The sequence below is a fragment of the Rana temporaria genome, chromosome 4 (assembly GCF_905171775.1).
Source record: "Rana temporaria chromosome 4, aRanTem1.1, whole genome shotgun sequence".
In the NCBI taxonomy this organism is placed as follows: Eukaryota; Metazoa; Chordata; class Amphibia; order Anura; family Ranidae; genus Rana; species Rana temporaria.
Window position 1 is genome coordinate 6,544,000 of NC_053492.1, and position 24,538 is coordinate 6,568,537.

Genomic DNA, 24,538 nt, shown 5'->3' on the forward strand with positions numbered 1-24,538 from the left:
CTCCCCTGTGTGAGATCTCTGATGTTTGTAAAGATTTAACTTCTGTGAAAAACATTTCCCGCACTCAGAACAGGAATACGGCTTCTCCCCCGCGTGAGATCTCTGATGTTTGGAAAGATGGGACTTCTGTGAAAAACATTTCCCGCACTCAGGACAGGAAAGTGGCTTCTCTCCTGTGTGAGATCTCTGATGTCTGTAAAGACTGGACTTATCTGAAAAACATTTCCCGCACTCAGGACAGGAAAACGGCTTCTCCCCTGTGTGAGATCTCTGATGTTTGGAAAGATGGGACTTCTCTGAAAAACATTTCCCGCACTCAGGACAGGAATATGGCTTTTCCCCCGTGTGAGATCTCTGATGTCTGTGAAGATGGGACTTCTCTGAAAAACACTTCCCGCACTCAGGACAGGAATACGGCTTCTCCCCTGTGTGAGATCTCTGATGTGTGGAAAGATAGGACTTATGTGAAAAACATTTCCCGCACTCAGGACAGGAATACGGCTTCTCCCCCGTGTGAGATCTCTGATGTATGGAAAGATAGGACTTCCGTGAAAAACATTTCCCGCACTCAGGACAGGAATAAGGCTTCTCACCTGTGTGAGATCTTTTATGCACGTTAAGTTCAGATTTAAAGGGGAAACAATTCCCGCACTCAGTACAGGAAAGCCTCTTATCTGTTGGAAGGATGGCACCGTCCCTCACAGTCTGAGGTTCCTCAGGATAAGAGGGATATGGCTTCTGCCCCTTGTGAGATCTCTGATGTTTGGAAAGATGGGACTTCTGTGAAAAACATTTCCCGCACTCAGGACAGGAAAGTGGCTTCTCTCCTGTGTGAGATCTCTGATGTCTGTAAAGACTGGACTTATCTGAAAAACATTTCCCGCACTCAGGACAGGAAAACGGCTTCTCCCCTGTGTGAGATCTCTGATGTATGTAAAGATTGGACTTCTCTGAAAAACATTTCCCGCACTCAGGACAGGAATATGGCTTTTCCCCCGTGTGAGATCTCTGATGTCTGTGAAGATGGGACTTCTCTGAAAAACACTTCCCGCACTCAGGACAGGAATACGGCTTCTCCCCTGTGTGAGATCTCTGATGTGTGGAAAGATAGGACTTCTGTGAAAAACATTTCCCGCACTCAGGACAAGAATACGGCTTCTCCCCCGTGTGAGATCTCTGATGTATGGAAAGATAGGACTTCCGTGAAAAACATTTCCCGCACTCAGAACAGGAATAAGGCTTCTCACCTGTGTGAGATCTTTTATGCACATTAAGTTCAGATTTAAAGCGGAAACAATTCCCGCACTCAGTACAGGAAAACCTCTTATCTGTTGGAAGGATGGCACCGTCCCTCACAGTCTGAGGTTCCTCAGGATAAGAGGAATATGGCTTCTGCCCCGTGTGAGATCTCTGATGTTTGGAAAGATGGGACTTCTGTGAAAAACATTTCCCGCACTTAGGGCAGTTATATGGCTTCTCCCCCGTGTGACATCTCAGATGTGTGCGAAGACCAGACTTCACTGGAAAACATTTACAGCACTCAGGGCAGGAATACGGTTTCTCCCCTGTGTGAGATCTTTTATGCCTATTAAGATTGGATATAGAATGGAAACACTTCCCGCACTCAGTACAGGAAAACCTCCTATGTGTTGGAAGGACGGCACCGTCCCTCCCAGTCTGAGGTTCCTCAGGGTAAGAGGAATACGATGGTCCATCTACACTGTGTGGTGCCGGATGGACATTTGAGGTAGTTGGGTTTTCTCCTGGACTATACTGTGTGATGTCCGCATCTTCTACTTTACAGTCTGGAGACAAAGTGAGACAATCCTCTGAGGTTTTCCTCTTCTCCCGTCCATCTACTAAAATAGAAATAAAAAGATTATTACTAGACATGAGCAGATTGGTTCCCCTAAACCAGGACTCCGCCCACATCAGGCAGCTTTGTCTCTGAGGATCTTACAATTCCACCCTCAAGGTAACTAGTAAATGGCTCCTCCGATCTCCTACCAGATCATTTCTTTATTCATGGACCTTAGTCAGAGAGTGAGGAAACAATGAGAACTGTCTTTTATAGGAGTGACAATGATGAAGAGATTATAGGACGAGTGTCCCCACCCCCTCTATCACTCATTACCATCTTCCCAACACTGAAGTACTGCACTTCCTTATTTAGTCATTAATAACAGCGGGACTGAGCCCCACCAGAGGTCAGAGAGTGAGGATGGGGGGGAGAACAAATGATGAAGACTGGACTGATTCTGAAGACCACCATCATTGGGTTATTGACTCCTCCCTCGTTATCACTTTCTGTTTAAGGTTCCAAAGTTTGAAGATGTTATCACATTATTATCAACATGTAAGTCTGTGCTCCAATCAGATATAAAATGGTAGGAAATGGGTGTAACAAAAGAGAATACATATTATGTGTATATAAATCAGTGGGTAGAGAGAAGTCAGGACTATGTAATGTACAACATACTGTATAAGATACAACAGATAGGACTATATAGTATCAGAATGGTGTAATGTACAACATAGAGTACATAGTGCAGACATTTATCCTGCAAGGCTAGTTAAAAACACCTGAACATATTAAAAAATATGGGGGTTTGGTAACACTATATAGTCATATAGTGCTAAGCCCACTTACTGCGACAAAGTACACCAAATTAGTGGGTCCTACCCTGTTAATAGAATGAAAGAACCTGCGTCTCAACCATGAGAGATAAACTCATCTATGTGGGAGAACTGAAGGGATTCCTCCTATGCACTGGTGGCCACTAATAAGAGGTAATAAAGAGGGGAGGAGTGCTCCAGCCCAAGAGACCTGGTCAGCGGACATGACGTGACCAGCCGAGCGGGACCCAGAATCGACATGTGAGACACGTCGCTGACCAGCAGCGGCACCCGCCTGGCCACCAGGGCCATGCCAGCGGAATCCGGGTGCACAGACACTGTGCCTCCTGTGGATTCTTTACTCCCGTGAGCAGAAGAGACTGGGGACTCTGAAACACCCCCCGCTTGAGGTGGGGGGGCTGGGATGGTCGCTGCACCCAGGCAGAAAAAAACAAAAGGTAAGCCTATCCCCTCCAACCTTGGAGAGAACCCAGCTCCCTGGTTCCCGCTGCTGCTTCCACCATGGCGGAGGAAACATAATAACTGAGGCCATGGTGGAAGAGGAGGGATTTAAAGGCTGCATGTGTTTACTGTTGAAGGGGCGGAGCTGCACTCTCTCCAAGGTTCTCCTGAAAGGCAATTTGAGAAATGTCAGAATTGGCCTGGGTGCTCCAGAACGCCTGAAGGTACTCCCTGCATGTTGGGCCTCTGTATGTGGCCACACTGTGTAAAAGTCTCACACATGTGGTATCGCCATACTCAGAATGTGTTTTGGGGTGTAATTTGTGATATGCATATGCTGTGTATGAGAAATAACCTGCTAATATGACAATTTCGTGAAAAGAAAAACAGAAACAAAATCTTGATGTTTCAAAGAATTGTGGGAAAAAAATACAACTTCAAAAAATTCACCATACGTCTTTCTAAATACCTTGGAATGTCTTATTTCCAAAAAGGGATCATTTGGGGGGTATTTGTACTTTTCTGGCATGTTAGGGTCTCAAGAAATGAGATTGGCCGTCAGTACTTCAGGTGTGATCAATTTTCAGAGATTGGCACCATAGCTTGTGGACTCTATAACTTTCACAAAGACCAAATAATATCCACCAATTTGTACTTATTTTTACCAAAGATATGTAGCAGTATAAACTTTGGCCAAAATTTATGAAGAAAAATTACGAATTTGTTAAGTTTTATAACAGAAACAAAGATATTTATTCTTTTTTTTTTTTTACAGAATTTTCAGTCATTTTTTTTATAGCGCAAAAAAAATAAAAAACCCAACAGTGATTAAATACCACCAAAAGACAGCTCTATTTGTGTGCAAAAAATTACAGAAATTTCATATGGGTACAGTGTTGTATGACTGAGTAATTGTCATTCAAAATGTGAGAGCACCGAAAGCTAAAAATTGGTCTGGTTAGGAAGGGGGTTTAAGTGCCCAGTGGTTAATGACCCACCTGTGCTGATCTCTGTAGGAGTGTCCTCCTCTATAAATGTCCCCGTTATTCCATCCTCCTCCATAGACTGCTGATCATCCCTCACATACGTCTCTTCTTCTTCTGATTTCACCTCAAATTCTATATCGATTGGATCTCCACTCTAAATCAAGAAAATGAGAGAAAATATCATCTGTAAACAATAGGAATTATTATTGTGACATCACATAAAAAATCCACACATCATCTCTAGGAGTCAATGTTCTAGATCAGGGATAAGCAATTAGCGGACCTCCAGCTGTTGCCAAACTACAAGTCCCATCATGCCTCTGGGTGTCATGCTTGATGCTGTCAGAGTCTTGCTATGCCTCATGGGACTTGTAGTTTGGCAACAGCTGGAGGTCCGCTAATTGCATATCCCTGTTCTAGATGCTCTGTCCCACCAACCTTGTAACAGTGAGGGATGGTGTGACCTTCCTGTGTGGAGTCCCGGGAATACAGAGGACGGGGACATCTCTCTGGTGGGTTCCTGGTATTAGGTGGCTCCATCATATCCTTGTGTCCTTCTGAAAACTCCTCCATCACTCCATACTCCTCATCCTCCTCTTTATACTCTTCTTTAACATCAATATTGTCATCCCCGATATTTCCACTCTGAATATAGAATAAAACATTCATTGTAACAAACATGCTGTGTATAAATCAGAACTACCAATAATTGTCACTCATCTACCTGATGATGGTGAGGGATGGTGTGACCTTCCTGTGTGGAATCCCGGGAATACAGAGGACGGGGACATCTCTCTGGTGGGTTCCTGGTATTAGGTGGCTCCATCATATCCTTGTGTCCTTCTGAAACCTCCTCCATCACCCCATACTCCTCATCCTCCTCTTTATACTCTTCTTTAACAACAATATTATAATATCTCAGGTTTCCACTCTGAATATATAATACAAATGACATCAATGGTAACAATGCAGATAATGTACAGATCCTAATGATACTATCAGTGATTGTTCCTCATCTACCTGATGATGGTGAGGGATGGTGTGACCTTCCTGTGTGGAATCCCGGGAATACAGAGGACGGGGACATCTCTCTGGTGGGTTCCCATTACTGGATCCATCTGTAGGAAACGCACACACTGACTGAATACATTGGGCTAGATTCAGATAGATTTCGGCGGGCGTAGCGTATCTCAGATACACTACGCCGCCGTAAGTTAGAGCAGCAGGTCCTGTATTCACAAAGAAGTTGCGCTGTAACTTACGGCGGCGCAGTGTAACTGGGCCGGCGTAAGCCCGCCTAATTCAAAATAGGCTGATTGGGGGCATGTTCTATGCAAAATACTAGTGACCCCACGTATTTGACGTTTCTAACGAAGGGCGCATGCGCCGTCCGTGGACGTATCCCAGTGCGCATGCTCCAAATGACGTAGGCAAATCGTCAATGCTTTCGACGTGAACGTAAATTACGGCCAGCCCCATTCACGGACGAGTTACGCAAACGACGTAAAATTTGAAAAATTCAACGCGGTTCCGACGTCCATACTTAACATTGGCTGCGCCATCTTTTTGGTGTTTTATCTTTACGCCTGAAAATCCCTTACGTAAACGGCGTATCTTTACTGCGACGGCCGGGCGTACGTTCGCGAATAGGCGTATCTAGCTGATTTACATATTCTAGGCGTAAATCAGCGTACACGCCCATAGCGGGCAGCGTAAATATGCAGTTAAGATACGACGGCGTAGGAGACTTACGCCGGTCGTATCTTAGCAACATTTAAGCGTATCTCAGTTTGAGCATACGCTTAAAGTTGCGACGGCGCGGATTCGGACTTACGACGGCGTATCTACTGATACGGCCGTCATAAGTCTTTATGAATCTGGCCCATTGTTTCTATGTGTTTATCAGATGATGGGGATCTAGGTGGAGCCTCCGTACTGCTCTCTCCTTTACAATAAAGTCTCCTCTTACCCGGTGATGTGAGGGGCGGCTGATTGTCCATCATGACGTCCTTGTAGAGATCCTTGTGTCCTTCTAAATACTCCCACTCCTCCATGGAGAAATAGACAGTGACATCCTGACACCTTATAGGAACCTGACACACACAATGATACAGTCACCATCCAGACACATCCCTTGTCTGTTACTGGATAATGTCCCAGAATTCCCGGCACCGCTCACCTCTCCTCCATCATCTCTCTGGTGACTTCTAGAATCTTCTTTGTATTTCTCTATTCTATCAGGGAGGGAGGTGGAGGCAATGTGATGGTCATATGATCTCCAGACTTCACAGGAGGAAAACTCTAGATCTGAACACAAATAGTGAAATCAAATACATTTCCCAGAATCCTCCTCACCTCACCATTCAGGTTTCCATTGTATTAAAGTCCCACTTCAGACGGAGATATAATTTACCCACACAGGACCCCCACACTCTCCAAGTTAAAAGCTTGTTGCAGGTATTCTGATGTCATTACATAGAATGCAGGACTAACAGTCTCACTTTGCAAGTGAGGAGGCCAAGGGTTCACCCACATCCTAAGAGCATCAGAAAAAAAGCCAGATAGATGGACATTAGGAGGAGGAGCTGTGAGGTCAGTGTGATGTCATAGGACATATAGACTGCATGGAGGGACATTTGGATGGGGAGATTTGAGGGGTCCTCTATATGAGGCTCCCATGCAGACCAAATCATTGTTCCTGGGTGTGTCCTATCTCACCTAAACTGAAGAGTGAACTTTGACCTTTACCATACAGAAATCTGTCAGGAATCTGTGAAAGTAAGCTCTCATGTGATCAGGTGACGTGTGGAGGAACCGAGTGTACACACCAGACAATTTTCTCCAGAGCTCCTAATGGTGGGGATGGGTTTTGCTGAGTGCTGGGGCCAAATTTCCACCCCCAGGGTCACTGCAGGTGTGGAGAAAAGCTGTGTAAGAGGATATGGAGGGGAGATGAGGAGGAGATCGAGGAATCAGGATAAAGGTCAGGACAAGCAACAGACGAGCGCATCCAAAAGATGAAGCCGGGGGTCACTACACAGAAAATCAATCCAAGGAAACAACAGGCAGGACGAGGAATAGCAAGAAGGAGCTCAGAGACAAATGAGAATATTGCTCAGCCAATGGGAGATTATCTCAGCATGACTTACATAATGAGGGGGAGGGGAGGAAGTCACTTAAGGTGGAGCTTGACAAATTTGCTTTGAAACTAGGAGCCAGCTAAAAAAGCTAGGAGAGTTTTTAAGGGAAGTGTGTGTTATTGGCTCCTGGAGCAGGGCAAGTAATTTGTGAGGTACAGGACTTGGGGTGCAAGGAGCAGGAGAAGGGTGCAGGACATGTTCTGCTGTGTGCAGAACATGGGGTGCAACGTACCAGAGAAGGGTGTAGGTCACCACAGGACATGAGATGCAGGAGAAGGGTACAGTATGCAGAATATAGTTACATAGTAGGTAAGGTTGAATAAGGACAATAGTCCATCCAGTGTGACCTGTGTAGGTGCACGTGTGTCAGTGTCAATAATCATTTCCCATATCCCTGTATATTGTGTTCTTTAAGATGCACGTCCAAGAGTCTCTTAAAAATATCAATACTCCCCGCAGCCACCAACACTTGTGGAAGAGAGATCCACATTCTTACCGCCCTTACAGTGAAAAAAAAATAGGATTTTTATAACAGCTTACCTGTAAAATTATTTTCTGGATAGTACATCACGGGACACAGAGCACCATAGTAATAACATATGGGATGTCCCAAAGCAATGCCATCTGAGGGGAGGGAGAAACAAAAAAAAAATAGCAGACCCCCGTCAGACATGAGGACCTATACTGCAGCCTGCAGAATGCTTTGCCCAAAGGCAGCATCCTCCTGCTGACCTACATCCACCTGGTAGAATTTAGTGAATGTATGCACTGATGACCAAGTTGCGGCCTTGCAAACCTGAGCCATGGAGGATTGATGACACACCGCCCAAGAGCCAATGACTGCCCTGGTAGAATGTGCCCTTGGGTGAAAAGGGAGAACTTTTCCCTTTAAACCATAAGCTTGAACAATGGTCTGACGAATCCATCTAGAGATGGTCATCTTCGATGCTCTTTTTTTGGGGCCTTCTGGCAAGACAAACAAAGCATAAGATTTCCGAATCTGAGCAGTTGCTTTCAGATAGAAATTACTGCCCTTACTACATCAAGAGAGTGTAGTAACTCTTCTTCTGCAAAACCTGGTTCTGGAAAAAACAAAAGGTAATGAAATATCCGGGTTCATATGAAAACTGGATACTACCTTAGGCAAAAAGGATGGGTGAGGACGTAACACCTTTTCCTTATGTACCAATAGAAAAGGCTCTTTACAAGATAAAGCTACCAACTCAAACTCTTCTTACGGAGGTTACTGCAACTAAAAATACAAATTTTCTTGTGACAAGAGCCAATGGAGCATTACATATTGGCTCAAAAGGGGGCTCCTGAAGAACTGACAAGACTAGATTTAAATCCCATGGACATAGAGGTGATTTATACGTGTTACGCCTTGTACAAAGACCTGAACTAAGGAATCTGAAGCAAGAGGCCTTTGGAGAAATACTGACAAGGCCGAGATTTGACCCTTAATAGTACTCAAGGCTAGTTTCATCTCCACTACTGATTGAAGGAAGGCGAGAATCCCGCTTATGACATACTTGCGAGGATGCAGACTCTTGTTTTCACACCAAGAAACATAGGCCTTCTAGACCTTATAGTAAATAGCCCTATTCTGCAATTAGCAGACCTCCAGCTGTTTCAAAACTACAAGTCCCATCATGCCTCTGCCTCTGGGTGTCATGCTTGTTGCCTTCAGAGTCTTGCTATGCCTCATGGGACTTGTAGTTCTGAAACAGCTGGAGGTCCGCTAATTGCATATCCCTGCCCTAGAGGCTGGCTTCCTTGCATTAATCAGGGTAGTTATCACTAAGCCTGAAAGCCTTGATGCTTTAAAATGAGGACCTCAACAGCCAAACCATCAAACTTAGCGTTCATAAGGCAGGATGGAACACTGGCCCCTGCGAAAGCAGATCCGGGCGAGATGGCAGAGTCCAAGGACTTGCCACTGCCATCCTTACGATCTCTGCATACCAAGGTCTCCTGGGCCATGCTTGAGCAACATAGGTCACCAGCTTCCGTTCCCCCTTGATCCTGCATAGAAGACGTGGAAGCAACTGAACTGGAGGGAACGCATAGATTAGTGAGAACTGATCCCAAGGGGTCACTAAGGCATCTGTCCCGCAGGCGTGCGGATCCCTTGTAGGATAACATGCCGGCGCGCGGCGATCGGTGATGCGGGGTGTCAGTCTGACACCCTGCATCTCCGATCTCGGTAAAGAGCCTCCGACGGAGGCTCTTTACCACGTGATCAGCCGTGTCCAATCACGGCTGATCACGATGTAAACAGGAAGAGCCGTTTATCAGCGCAGCCCCCCCTCAGATTCCCACACTGGACCACCAGGGAAGCCGCCAGGACCACCAGGAAAGGGGGCAACATGTGGATGGCCAGGTACATGCCCCATGGCCATCCACATGTTAAAAAAAAAGCACAATAGATGCCAATCAGTGCCCACAAATGGGCACTGACTGGCAACATGGACACTGTCAAAAATGTGTAAATAAATAAGTGATACCCAGCAATGCCATCAGTGCCACCCCTCAGTGTCCATCCATGCCCAGTGCCCACCTATCAGTGCCCATCTGTGTCACCCATAAGTACCCATCAGTGCCACCCATGAGTGCCCATCAGTGCCACCTATGAGTGCTCATCAGTGCCGCCCATGAGTGCCGCCTATCGGTGCCCATCAATGCCGCCCATCAGTGCCACCATATCAGTGCCTGTAATTGAAGAAGAAAACTTACTTATTTACAATTAAAAATAACAGAAAAAAATAAAAACTATTTTTTTTTCAAAATGTTCAGTCTTTTTTTAGTTGTTGGGTACAGTGTAGCATGACCGCGCAATTGTCATTCAAACTACGACAGCGCTGAAAGCTGAAAATTGGCTTGGGCCTTGGGCAGGAAGGTGCCTAAGTGCCTGGTATGGAAGTGGTTAAGAATCGGTTCAGACCCTTCAGGCCTCGTACACACGGACGGACTGCCTGCTGAAAACGGTCCGCTGGACCGTTTTCAGCGGACATGTCCGCTCGGAGATTTCTGTCTGATGGTTGCACACACCATCAAACAGAAATCCGCGCGGACACGATACGCGGTGACGTGGCCGCGCCGTCGCTGCGACGTGCGCGGCTTTAGAAGTTCAATGCTTCCATGCATGCGTCGAATCACTTTGACGCATGCAAAGGGCTTTCGGCCGATCGGACATGTCCGGTGAGTCTGTACAGACGACCAAACAAGTCCAACGGACAGGCTTCCAGCGGACATGTTTCTTAGCAGGCTAAGAAACATTTGTCCGCTGGAAACCTGTCTGATCCGCCGGAAAATTGTCCGGTCGGACGTACAGACGACCGAACATGTCCGCTGAAACTGGTCAGCGGACCAGTTTCAGCGGACATGTTCGGTCGTGTGTACGGGGCCTAAGATCTAGAATGGGTCTAACATCACCATTCAGTTTTGGCACCATGAAGAGATTTTAATAAAACCTTCCTCCTTGTTCCTCTGGGGCGGGGGTCTCCGTGATAACCCCCTGAAGCAGCAGTTGGTTTAGTGCCTGAAACAAAGACCTTTTTTTATATCAGGTCCTTGGGAACACTCGATCTTAGGAAACGTGGAGGTGGAAACTCCTGAAACTCCAGCTTGTATCCTAGAGACACTATGGAGATGACCCATCTGTCCTGGATCTCCTCCTGCCAGGCTTCTGCAAACTGCAGGAGCCTTCCCCCACTCGATCGAGCGGGGGCGCCCCTTCACAAGGAGGCCTTTGGACTCTGTTTTGCAGATTTTTGGCTCCAAGGCTTTTTCTGGCCCTGAACTTGGTTCTGAGGTCTCCCTCTTGGGGTTGATGGCGGAGGCCACCGAGACTGCCTAGAGGATAATGCCCCAGGCGAAGGAGAAGCAGAGCGTTTAAATGAAGGACTCCTGGTCCTTTTTTTCACTGGAAGAAGGGTACCTTTTCCACCCAAAATCATTAAAGAATTGACAAATGTCAATTACTGTTACTGCAGGTTGTGCTACTACACCAGCCATAGAAAACTATGTTTTAAGCAATGATTCCAGCCTCTTATTCCCTGGATCCTTAAATACCTGAACATTGTCCACTGGACAAGTTAGACTTTTATTCAGGGAAGAGACAGCAGCATCTACTGCTGGTACACTCCATTTCTCACTGTAGTTCCAACCTGTAGCTCTCTCTTATTATTCATAGGATGTGGGGCTTTGAATGATCCTTTCTCACTGAATGACAAAGTGAGAGAGCCTTCCCCCCACCCTGAAGTCACTTGGTATCTTTGTAATGGATTTTAGGCCGTAAATAAGGAGGCCTCCTTTTTGCTTTCCTTTACCAACTCCTCATTAATTGCCTTCCTTCTTATCCCTGAACCGGTTCTTAACCTGGGGGCCTCGAAAAAAATCTTCCCCCATCTTTCTTAGGCTTTACCATAAACTTCTTGCCCTTCTCTGTAGACCTAGAAAGGGCCTGGTCCAACCCAGAACCAAAGAGTAGGGAACCCCTAAAAGGTAGACCACACAAACTTTTCTTAGATGTGTTGTCCCCATCCCAGGTCTTAACCCACAAGATCCTCCTTGCGGAATTCAGAAGAGCCGCGGGCTTAGTGGTTGTACTTACTGTTTCGACCGCTGCAACTGCCAAGTAGGCCACAGCTCTTCCAAATCACCTTCAAGGAGTCCAAGACCTGTTGTAAGTTTGCGACACGTGGTCCATCAACTTTGTGACCCACATGTCTGCGTTCCTGGCCACACAAGCTGATGCCAAGGCTAGACTCATGGCCGCAGCATTGTCCTCCCAGGCCCTGCGCAGAAGGGTCTCGGACTGTCAGTCCATTTGGTCCCTGATATTGCCTGCATCCTTGAAGGAGAGGTCAGATTGTTTGGACACCTGTGCTAGGGAAGCATCTAGTCTGGGTGTCTTAAAAAATCATTCCTCCTTGAAGGGGCACCTGTGTTTCCAGGTCTTAAATTTTAAGAGCTTCCTCTCAGGCTCCTTCCATTCTCTCAGAATGATGTCGTAGGCCTTGTACACACGAGAGGATTTAGCCGCGGAAACGGTCCGGATAAATCCTCTGGCGGATTTTGATCTGATGGCTGTACTAACGATCAGATCAAAATCCGCGCGGAATTCCCTCCACGGTGACGTGTCGCGCCGTCGCCGCGATGATGACGAGGCGACGTTGAAATATAAGGACTTCCACGCATGCGTCGAATCATTACGACGCATGCGAGGGAGGGAATCGGACGGATTGATCCGGTGAGTCTGTACAGACCACCGGATCAATCCGCTGGACTGGATTCCAGCGGATAGATTTCTTAGCATGCTAAGAAATTTTTATCCGCTGGAAATCCATCGGCCCGAAAAATATCAGCAGATAAATATTCGCTGGGTCGTACACACCAGCGGATCTATCCGTTGAAACCGATCCGCGGATAAATTCCAGCGGATCGATCCTCTCGTGTGTATGGGGCCTTTGAGGGCCTGGTGGATTGGGAGAACCTTGGATTAAGGTTTAACTAGTCCTGAGTGGGCAGTGACCACAGGGGTGCAGTTCTAAACCTGCCACCTGGATCCTGAGTTTCTGCTTTATTAGTGGGGGGCCCTCCTGTGAGGATGAAACTTCCCTTACCTGGGCCCTACTAGAGTGGGGCTCAGGATCCCTGGGTTTCAAGTTTGCCTGGAATGCCTTGAGGGTCGTTAATATGTCTGTCTGTACAGAGAGAAAGTCCCTCCTTCCCAGCTTACTTGTGGATACACTTGTGGGGGTTTTGTGTAGTCCTGTGACAACTGGTCATTACAGTATCCACACCAGGGTTTGACAAATTTGCTTGGAATCTAGGAGCCAGCTTAAAAAGTTAGGAGCCAGAAAACGCACCCTGTCCCGACGAGCTCGCGCACAGAAGCGAACACATACGTGAGCAGCGCCCGCATATGTAAACGGTATTCAAACCACACATGTGGAGAAGCGCCCCCCATTGTCAGAATACAATAGTGCAGCAGGGAGAATTCCCCCATCCCCCTCCAATGTGTGGATCACTTCAGCTTGTTTCACTTATCCTGCTGGATGAACGATAAAACTGAGCCCTGTATGGCCAGCTTTGACAGCAAGATATATTAATCATCAACTGATCCCCCTGAAGGGGTTAATCTACATATTACCTCCTCTGCCGCCAGATCCAGCAATGTCTCCTCTCTACGGCCTTCCAAATGGAATGTCTTTTGTTCTCTCTCTGTATCTGACATCACTTCCTGTCTTCCATAGAGACTTCCTGTCTGGGTAGAAGTGAGATCACCACCTTGTGGAGCTCAGAGGAACTGCAGCCCAGTCAAACATCTCATAGTGTGAACATGGCCTTGTGCTGTGTGTGTATGTACTGTATATGCTTATAGATGGGTCATCTCCACTCCCACCAAGGGGGATAGAAATATATTACTGCTCAGGGGGGGGGGGGGGAGAGACATTTTGGCCCCTTTGATTTTGCAGTAAAATTGATGTCAGATTTAGTCATGTAGAACATCTGTTATATGGATACAAAGAACCCCAGCCGAGAGTAAAGGGTGGAAATGGCTCCTGATCCCCAGATTTGGGCAATTATGTCCCCAATATAAATAGAAAAAAACCTGCGCTATGTGTAACAACTCAAATACCTCCAGAAATAACTTCTACCGGACTGCTGCTGTAACAAAGGTAAGTCTTCCCTTTATCACCTAGAAGAGCATTATGTGTCACAGCGCTGTCCTATTGTGTGTGCCGCCCATCAATTATCACAAATACACTAAAATATGTGGAGACATTCATATATAAAGTGCTAGGGGCTCCAATAATATTCTCTGCAGATCTACTGCCTCCACTTTACACCTACTTCATTCATCTTATGGTGTTTATCGATAAATGAAGGAAACTGATCCATGTGCAAATTCATATACAACATAAAGTGTTTTGTGCTCAAGATGCTGTTCCCTGCAGATCCACTGCTTCCACTTTACACCTACTTTATTAGTAATTCTTGTAATATTTGCTTCTATATCAAATAAACTAAAAATCTGTGCAAATTCATGTAATCATACAATATTTTGTACTCAATATAGTATTCTCTGCATGTCCACTTCTTCCACTTGCATCTACTTCAACAAACTTATTTTGCTCAAGTGATGTGTGTTCCACAACTTCCTGTTCTGGTCACATCCCGAGGGAGACTGACAGAAACCACAACAGACTTGCAGGAGTGAGCGAGGAGGATCCAGTTTAGGGTGACCAGACACCCCTGATTTCAGAGGACAGTCCCCGGATTGAGGATACTGTCCCCGGACCAAGTTTGTCCCCGGATTGGATTTGAACAGGGGCTGGGGCAATTTTCTACGAACCGGGGTCTCGGGGTCATCGGACTCTGCAGAGAGATGGGGGTGGGGAAGGGACCCTCTCCCAGGAGAAAGATCATAATATCTTGCCTCCGTCTGTAACTTTCTGAAGTATCAACCTGCATTGATGTTCTTACCAGCTGTAACGATGTAAGCATAGACTATCTGTTTGCTGTCATATCTGTGGAAGAATAAACATTGTATAATGAAGTAAACCTATGTCTGTATTTTGGGAACCAAGAACGCCTGGAGAAGGAGAGTTTGAAATATCGCATCACACATGTTAGAGGAATATGTCCCCTATGTTCTATCTCTCTCATTTAACATTTGTCGAAGCCAGCCATGTTGGTCATCTTTTTTCCTATGCTTTGAAATGGGGAAATTAAGACACAGAGATGTTTGTTCAAATCTTGAAGAAAAATATGATCAAAGGACCTAGAAGCAAAGAGGCGTTTGTGTTCCATCAGACGAGAGAAGGCTCAAAAACAATGGTGAGTTTTTACGCTGTTTTGTTTTCTCACCTGTTAAACCGCTTGTTGTTTACAAGAAGAAAAAAAAAAAACTTACACGAGGCTAATGGGCCAGCTATTTTGGACAGAATGTTCAAGATATCATGGAAAATCCAGCGAGGACTTTCTGGTTAAGGAGAAAAATCGTAAATGTTTACGTACGTGAAGAGCTGCCAAGAAGATTCTAAAAAAGGTGAGAGTTCTCACAGAAGAAGTGTTGAAATAGAATCTAAAGCTTCACATTATTTTCAAAGGCCACCATTGTAGTTACACAGGCAGATGTACACTTTGGGTGAGCTATAATGAAGGTCGGATTTTGATGTATGAACGGTCCAAGAATACACTATACATTATACATTCCTTTCGCATACACAAAAAGGAGAAAGACATTATTTTTTACGCACGCATCTTTACATTTGTTTACTTGAGGATACCTACAGCTTAACTAAACATTTACATTTACACGAGCCAAAAAATAACAAGGCGAGCCAGAGAAAACACGAACAAGAACTCTTCAAAGAAAATAAGGACATTATTCTTCCAATGAACGAAGATACAGCAACATAAAAATGCAACAAGAAAAATCACCAAAGACAGACAATGTAACGAACGAAAGAAACTAATAAGACAAAGTTAAAAGAACATTGCATCTCTTGTTTTTTTAAGTGCACAGGAAAATCAGTCTAAACAAGGGGTAAATATGTTTTTTATATAAGTGGGTTAACATGGGATGGTTAAAAATCTCAAAGTTCAGAAGTACCGTATATCCCTGTATTATCGGGAATTGATATAATATTATTATTATTATTATTATACAGGATTTATATAGCGCCAACAGTTTACGCAGCGCTTTACAACATCAGGGAAGACATTACAGGGAGTGCAGAATTATTAGGCAAATGAGAATTTTGACCACATCATCCTCTTTATGCATGTTGTCTTACTCCAAGCTGTATAGGATCGAAAGCCTACTACCAATTAAGCATATTAGGTGATGTGCATCTCTGTAATGAGAAGGGGTGTGGTCTAATGACATCAACACCCTATATCAGGTGTGCATAATTATTAGGCAACTTCCTTTCCTTTGGCAAAATGGGTCAAAAGAAGGACTTGACAGGCTCAGAAAAGTCAAAAATGGTGAGATATCTTGCAGAGGGATGCAGCACTCTTAAAATTGCAAAGCTTCTGAAGCGTGATCATCGAACAATCAAGCGTTTCATTCAAAATAGTCAACAGGGTCGCAAGAAGCGTGTGGAAAAACCAAGGTGCAAAATAACTGCCCATGAACTGAGAAAAGTCAAGCGTGCAGCTGCCAAGATGCCACTTGCCACCAGTTTGGCCATATTTCAGAGCTGCAACATCACTGGAGTGCCCAAAAGCACAAGGTGTGCAATACTCAGAGACATGGCCAAGGTAAGAAAGGCTGAAAGACGACGACCACTGCACAAGACACACAAGCTGAAACGTCAAGACTGGGCCAAGAAATATCTCAAGACTGATTTTTCTAAGGTTTTATGGACTGATGAAATGAGAGTGAGTCTTGATGGGCCAGATGGATGGACCCGTGGCTGGATTGGTAAAGGGCAGAGAGCTCCAGTCCGACTTAGACGCCAGCAAGGTGGAGGTGGAGTACTGGTTTGGGCTGGTATCATCAAAGATGAGCTTGTGGGGCCTTTTCGGGTTGAGGATGGAGTCAAGCTCAACTCCCAGTCCTACTGCCAGTTTCTGGAAGACACCTTCTTCAAGCAGTGGTACAGGAAGAAGTCTGCATCCTTCAAGAAAAACATGATTTTCATGCAGGACAATGCTCCATCACACGCGTCCAAGTACTCCACAGCGTGGCTGGCAAGAAAGGGTATAAAAGAAGAAAAACTAATGACATGGCCTCCTTGTTCACCTGATCTGAACCCCATTGAGAACCTGTGGTCCATCATCAAATGTGAGATTTACAAGGAGGGAAAACAGTACACCTCTCTGAACAATGTCTGGGAGGCTGTGGTTGCTGCTGCACGCAATGTTGATGGTGAACAGATCAAAACACTGACAGAATCCATGGATGGCAGGCCTTTGAGTGTCCTTGCAAAGAAAGGTGGCTATATTGGTCACTGATTTGTTTTTGTTTTGTTTTTGAATGTCAGAAATGTATATTTGTGAATGTTGAGATGTTATATTGGTTTCACTGGTAAAAATAAATAATTGAAATGGGTATATATTTTTTTTTTGTTAAGTTGTCTAATAATTATGCACAGTAATAGTCACCTGCACACACAGATATCCCCCTAAAATAGCTAAAACTAAAAACAAACTAAAAACTACTTCCAAAAATATTCAGCTTTGATATTAATGAGTTTTTTGGGTTCATTGAGAACATGGTTGTTGTTCAATAATAAAATGAATCCTCAAAAATACAACTTGCCTAATAATTCTGCACTCCCTGTATAGTTACAATACAATTTAATACAGAAATGATCAGAGGGCCCTGCTCGTTAGAGCTTACAATCTAGAGGGAGGGTGAAGTGGAACAGAGGGTAGTAGATGTGGGGGGTGATCAGGTGGGCAAAGTTAAAATACAGTTGTTAGATGTGGGTAGGATAGGCTTCTCTGAAGAGGAGGGTTTTCAGGGATCCTCGAAAAGCTAAAAGAGAAGGAGATAGACGGATAGTTTGGGGTAAGGAGTTCCATAGGCTTGGAGAGGCTCTGGAAAAGTCCTGTAGACGAGCATGGGAGGAGGTGATGAGAGAGCTAGAGAGCAGGAGGTCATGAGAAGAACGAAGAGAGCGATTAGGTTGGTATTTGGAGACTAGGTCAGAGATGTAGCAGGGGGCAGAATTGTGGATGGCTTTGTAGGTCGTAGTTAGTATTTTGAATTTAATTCGTTGGGCGAGCGGAAGCCAGTGGAGGGATTGACAGAGAGGAGTAGCAGAGACAGAGCGGTTGGTAAGGTGGATAAGTCTGGCCGCAGCATTCATGATGGATTGAAGGGGGGTTAGAGTATGCAGCGGTAAACCAATGAGAAGGGAATTGCAGTAATCAAGGTGAGAGATGACCAGGGAGTGAATTAAGAGCTTTGTGGCGTCATTGGTTAGAAAGGGGCGTATTTTGGAGATGTTGCGGAGGTTGAGGCGGCAAGATTTGGACAGTGATTGAACATGGGGCTTAAAGGACAGTTCAGAGTCCAGGACTACTCCTAGGACCTTGGCATGTGGGGATGGGCTGATAGTTGTGCCATCAATTTTGACAGAAAGATCAGGGGAAGAGGCACGTGGGGGAGGAAAAATGATAAGTTCGGTTTTGGATAGGTTGAGTTTGAGGAAGTGACGTGACATCCAAAGTGATATATCTGATAGTAAATTAGTGATACGTGAGGAAGATGAAGGAGTTGAGGGGCAGAGAAATAGATTTGAGTGTCATCAGCGTAGAGGTGGTATTGGAAGCCGTGGGAGGCTATCAGCTGACCCAGGGAGGAGGTGTAGATTGAAAATAGGAGGGGTCCAAGAACAGAACCTTGGGGGACCCCAACAAAGAATGGTAGAGGAGAGGAGGAAGTAGAGTTGAAAGTAACGCTGAAGGTGCGGTTGGATAAGTAGGTAGAGAACCAGCGAAGAGTAAAGTCACAGAGACCAAAGGTGTGGAGTTTTTTTTATATATATATATATATATATATATATATATATATATATATATATATATATATATATATATATATATATATATATATATATATATATTTAATGCCAGAGTGTAAAGACGTTCTTTTTTAAGGAAACTCAGTTTAATGCTGCTTGTATATGTTTAGGAACATTTTAGGCCTAAACAACAGAAATGTGTTATTGCATGTCATTCAAAGCACAAACAGGGGCAGAAGTTTAAAGGAAAAACTATTGATTAAAATTATGTAAGAACTGTATAAAAATCAGTTAATGGTAAACAACAAGGTATTTAGGGCCAAATTCAGAAAGAACTGCGGCGGCGTAACGTAACGTCTTTAAGTTACACCGCCGCAAGTTTTCAGCGCAAGTGCCTGATTCACCAAGCACTTGCGTGTAAACTTACGGCGGTGTAACGTAAAGCCGTCCGGCGCAAGCCCGCCTAATTCAAATGGGGCGTGTACCATTTAAATTAGGCGCGCTCCCGCACCGGACGTTCTGCGCATGCTCCGTTCGCAATTTTCCCGCCGTGCCTTGCGCGAAATTACGGCGCCCCAACGTGTTTTTTGAACGGCGACGTGCGTAACTTAATTTTCGTATTCCCGGACGTCTTACGCAAAAAAAAAAATGAAATTGGACGCGGGAACGACGGCCATACTTTAACATGGCTGTTCTAAAGTTAAGCCATGAAAAAGCATGACTAACTTTGCGACGGGAAAAACCGACTAGCGACGACGTAACGAACGCGTGTACCTTTGTGGATTGCCGTAAAAGCTCATTTGCATACCCGACGTTGGAAAACGACGCGAACTCCACCCAGCGGCGGTCGAAGTATTGCATCCTAAGATCCGACGGTGTAAGTCAATTACACCTGACGGATCTTAGGGCTATCTATGCGTAACTGATTCTATGAATCAGCCGCATAGATACTCTCAGAGATACGACGGTGTATCAGGAGATACGCCGTCGTATCTCTTTTGTGAATCTGGCCCTCAGTATTTAACAAAAATCCTACAGATTTGGTTGTAGAAAATAATAAGTTAAGAATTGAGCAAATTTTACAAAAGATTCCAAACTTGGTTTTCTCTATTAAATTAAAAGCAGCAGATTGTTTACTTAAGTTTACCCAGGAAAAATATTAAAATATGAAAGTTTTGTTCAATCCAAAATGAGCAAAAATAGAAGAAAGACTATTGTTAAAAGTTTTTTTTTTTTTTTTTTTTTTTAATTTTTTTATTTCTCATCAAAAAGCCGGTCCTCGCGAACCACCAATACACACAAGTTACAGTAGTAAGAGTACAAATCAAGCACAATCACAGAGATATCTATAAGTCTTTGGTTTTTACAAGTAATGTCGCGGTGGGATATGAGGGCGTGACCGAGAACTCTCGGGACTTGTCTCTAAGAGGATACATCAGTCCTCAGTTGTCCTGGCATTGGGGCTCGATCGGGCCGACCTCCAGGTCTATTTTCCGTTTTCAGTGGAGAAGATAGAGTAAGAGTTAGAGAGAGGTATAGAGAAGTCTAACAGAGTGAAAATAGGGAGAGGGGAAGGGAGGCGGGTAGACGAGGGGTGGGGGGGGGGGATGAGGTGGTGGTGTCTGCACGAGCAGGGTCGGTGTAAAGCGCCCCCACGGGGGCGTAACATGAGTCTAAGTCGTTCATGTACGTGTAGGGTGTCCTAAGGGATAGGCAATGTATCTGTCAGTGGGGTTGGAGCTGGGCATTCGGTCCCTCTGAGACTCTGTCCCTCATCTGGGTATTTGAAGATGTTGTAAAGCTGCCACGTCTCAGAGTATGTCTCGTGGCGTTGCTGGCTAGAGAGTATCAAGTCCTCCATTCTACTGATCTCGTCCACCTTATGCAGCCAAAGAGCAACAGTCGGGGGGTGAGGTGACTTCCATCGGAGAGGCACGCAGGCCTTGGCCGCGTCCAGGAGGTGGCGAACCACGGACTTCTTATAAACTCCAGATGGCATGTTGGTTGCGTGCAGGAGGAAGTAGCCCGGGTCGTCTGGTACCACGTATCCTGTGAATTTTTGGGCAATCCGTCGTACCTCTCCCCAGAAGCCCCTGATTCGTGGGCAGGTCCAGAGGATGTGTAGTAGGGTGCCCCTGTCCCGCTGGCATCTCCAACAGACGCCAGCAGAGTTGGGGAACAGTTTATTTAGGAGGTCCGGGGTCCTGTACCAGCGGGAGAGAATCTTGTAATTCGTCTCCTGAGTTTTTGCGCATAGTGAGGATTTGTGTGTGAAGTGAAGTATGGTTTGTTTTTTGGCGGGTGAGAATTGTGTGTTCAGGTCCCTTTCCCATTTTTCCAGGGCTGGTAGCCGATATCCTCCAGATGGTGCTATCAGTATGGCATACAATAGGGAGAGAGCGTGTGGAAGCACTCCAGATTCCTCGCACATCTCCTCCAGCTCAGTCATTGGAACTTGTCCCGTCGGGGGGGCAGGGATGCTACTTAAAAAATGAGACAGTTGATTTGCTCTCAAAAAGTCAAGGCGGTAGGCGCCGTTGGGGTCTGTCAGTTCTGCTGCCGATCTCCATTTCCCCCCGCACTAAAATGGGATGCCTGGAACAGGCCATCCCTCATGAGGTTAAGAAACCTCCTATCCCGTAATCCCGGAACAAAGAGCGGGTGACCAATGATAGGTCTGAGAGGGGAGTCCCCAGAGGCCAGGGATCGCCGAGTCATAAGGTCCGCACAGACCCTAACTGTGTTTCCTATTAAGGGGTGGTTTCTGGTCATAGGAGGGAGCGGGGCGGAGCACCAAGGTGCTCGTCGCAGGGGGATGTCAGTCTGATCTTGCTCTATTGTCGTCCACAATTTATTATGCCCGTGACGGCACCAATCAATTAGTCTCACCAAATGTACTGAGTGATAGTAAGTCCGAATGTCCGGTAGGGCCAAGCCTCCGTGTATTTTAGGGAGGGATAGGACCGATCTGTGTACCCGTGACTTTTTCCCCGCCCAGAGAAAGTGAATGAACGCTGAGTGTATTTGTTTAAAATACTCCCCGGGGATGCGAATCGGGAGGGCCTGCAGGAGGTACAGAAACTTGGGGAGGATCGTCATCTTTAAAATGTTAACCCTGCCTACCCACGAGTGTAGCCCGCTAGTCCACTGAGTTAATAGTTTCCGGACTTCTGCCAAAAGGGGCGGGAAGTTCAGTCGGTAGAGGTGCGAGAGTGTGGGAGGGATGAAAGTCCCTAAATATTTGAGCGCCACTGCCGTCCACCTCAAACCGAATCCTGTCCTAAGCCGCGCAAGGTGGTGCTGCGAAATCCCTATGCCCATGGCCTCTGACTTTGATAGGTTGATCTTTAGATTGGAGAGTTTGCCATAGTTATCGAATTCCCGGAAAAGGGCTGGGAGGGAGGTGTCGGGGTCTGTGAGGGTGAAAAGTAGGTCGTCCGCGTAGGCGGATACTTTATATTGCGCGTTCGTGGTCACGACGCCCTTTATGTCAGGATTCAAACGGACATGGCACAAAAATGGCTCTAGTGACAGAGCGAACAAAAGGGGCGAGAGGGGGCATCCCTGTCTCATCCCATTAGTTATCGGGAATGAGTCTGACAGTACCCCGTTAGCTCTCACTCGCGCCGTCGGACCGGTGTATATCGCCGTCACCCAATTTCTCATCTTGTCTCCAATCCCTACATGTTCCAGGGTCGCCATCATAAATCGCCAGTCTACCCGATCGAACGCTTTTTCGGCATCCGTTCCGACCAGCAGACTCGGGGTCTTATTGATGGTCACCATGTGTATCAGGTTAAGTACCTTAATGGTATTGTCCCGGGCTTCCCTCAAGGGGACAAAGCCCACTTGATCCAGGTGTATCAGACTCGGGAGATACCTCTGTAGCCTCGACGCCAGAATTTTGGTAAACAGCTTGAGGTCAGTGTTGAGAAGGGATATGGGGCGGTAGCTGCTACAGCTAGCTGGGTCTTTCCCTTCTTTCAGTATTACAGATATCTGGGCTTGCAGTGTGGTGGCGTGGAGCAATTTCCCTGAGCCGAGATCGTTAAAAAGTCTCACTAGGTGGTGCCCCAGGGTCGGTAGTAACGTCTTGTAGTATGCTATGGTAAGTCCGTCAGGGCCCGGGGCTTTCCCCGGCTTGGCGCTCTTCAGCGCAAGCTGGACCTCTGGAAGTGTAATGGGGAGTTCCAGATCCTCTCGGGCCTCCGTGGGCAGAGAGGGCATCAGTGACGACGAGATATAGTCCCTTATTGTGGTACTTGGAGTAGGGGGTCTGTTCAAATTGTACAGTGAACTATAAAATTGCCCGAATTCCCGCGATATCTGTTGTGGAGTAGACTGTTTCTGTCCCGAGTTGGACAGCACGTGTGGGATGGTTAAAAGTTTTTATAATGGACTATTTTTGATGAGAATGAGGATTTTGTTTGGAGGAATTTTCTCAGGAAAATGGCCAATTCACAGTTCATTAGGCTGGAACTAATCTGTGAGTTTCGTGAGATTGTCTCCTAAACAATGTTTTGTCATTATTATAATCAAGAAATGTCATATTATAATGTAATGTACATGATTTTTAGCAGATGTACAAACCAAATATGTTTAACATTTTTAAAAAAGGTTAAAAATTTTAAAAACGATAAAATGACAACTGGATGTTAAAAAGTAAGGTCAGTTGAAGCTAAAATTATGCAGCGAGATAAGCCACAGTTATGTAAGTAAGTCATGCAAAAGTTACTTTATCAATTTTTCAGTGGATATTTATTGGGAAGAATCCATTTATATAATTTATATATATTTATATATATATTTATATTGGCACAGATTAAACTTTCTGGGCCAGATTCACAAACAGCGCAAATTAAGTTACTCAAAACTTATGTAATTTAAAGCGGAAGTAAACCCATCGATTTAACAGTTTCAAAAAGCAGTTACATTTCCGGCATGCCGGTATTGCTAACTGTCACATTGGTTGTGCTCTCAACCAAACTGTCAAACCACCAATGGCTGGTGTCATAACTGATCACATGTGCGGCACCATGGCAGTTGAAGATTAAACAGAGGCCAAGATGGCAGCTTCCTTGGCTGAAAATGATAGGTGGGTTTACTTACACTTTAAGTTACGGCGCCTTAATTTTGTGTCGTAAGTGCCGTATCCACAGCGCATTTGCGCCCAAAATTGCGCAAGCGTAACTTAAATCCCGAGGTGTAAGGCGGGGTTATTGCAAGTGGGAAGGAAGTGGGCGTGCTCCATTGTAATGAGCCGTGACCCCATGAAAATGAAGGGCCGGTCGTACCTGCACCTCACTGGGCATGCTCAGAACTTGGCTCGGCGCAATCAGTGAGATAGGTAAAAGGCCAAGCGTACTTAGTTTGAGAATCGCCCTGTGTATAAATAGCCCCAGACAAACACACTTCCCTTGCAAAAGTACATCCCTGTGTTCCCCTTTCCTAGAGCAAGTTGCTTCTGCTCTGTCGTCTGTTGGTGTGTGTTGGTGAGTTGAGTGTTAGATTAAAGTTGTGGAGGAGTAGTAGAGTGTAGTAGTTGTGTTTTTTTTCTAAGTGTTTTTTCTGTTTGTTTTCTGCTGATTGTTTTTTTTCTGAGTGTATTTTCTGTTTGTTTTTTCCGTGTTTGTTTTTGAATTTGTAGTAGCTGTCTACTTGTGTGGTTTGATTTTTGTGTGTGTTTCTTCTGTGAGTATTTGTGTTTGTTTGTTGTGTGAGTATTTGTGTTTGTTTGTTGTGTTTGTTTTTTGTTGTTGCTGAGTGGTGGGTGTTATGGCACCGAAGCGTAGGAAGCTTAATTTTTCTACCACAGAGAAGCAGACACTTGCTCGGGCCATCA

The 24,538-nt window shown here is 45.4% G+C and overlaps 1 protein-coding gene across 1 annotated transcript; it reads right to left on the bottom strand.

Annotated features, from left to right (window-relative positions):
• On the bottom strand, positions 1–22,923 carry LOC120935242 (oocyte zinc finger protein XlCOF22-like; the record flags this gene model as incomplete). Its single annotated transcript, XM_040347408.1, has 3 exons — positions 22,577–22,923; positions 14,699–14,742; positions 1–1,373 (listed from the first exon to the last, which is right to left on the bottom strand). Coding segments are annotated over exons 1-3 (1,764 nt in total), but the record flags the coding sequence as incomplete, so codon positions are not given.
• Positions 22,924–24,538: the final 1,615 nt, after the last annotated feature.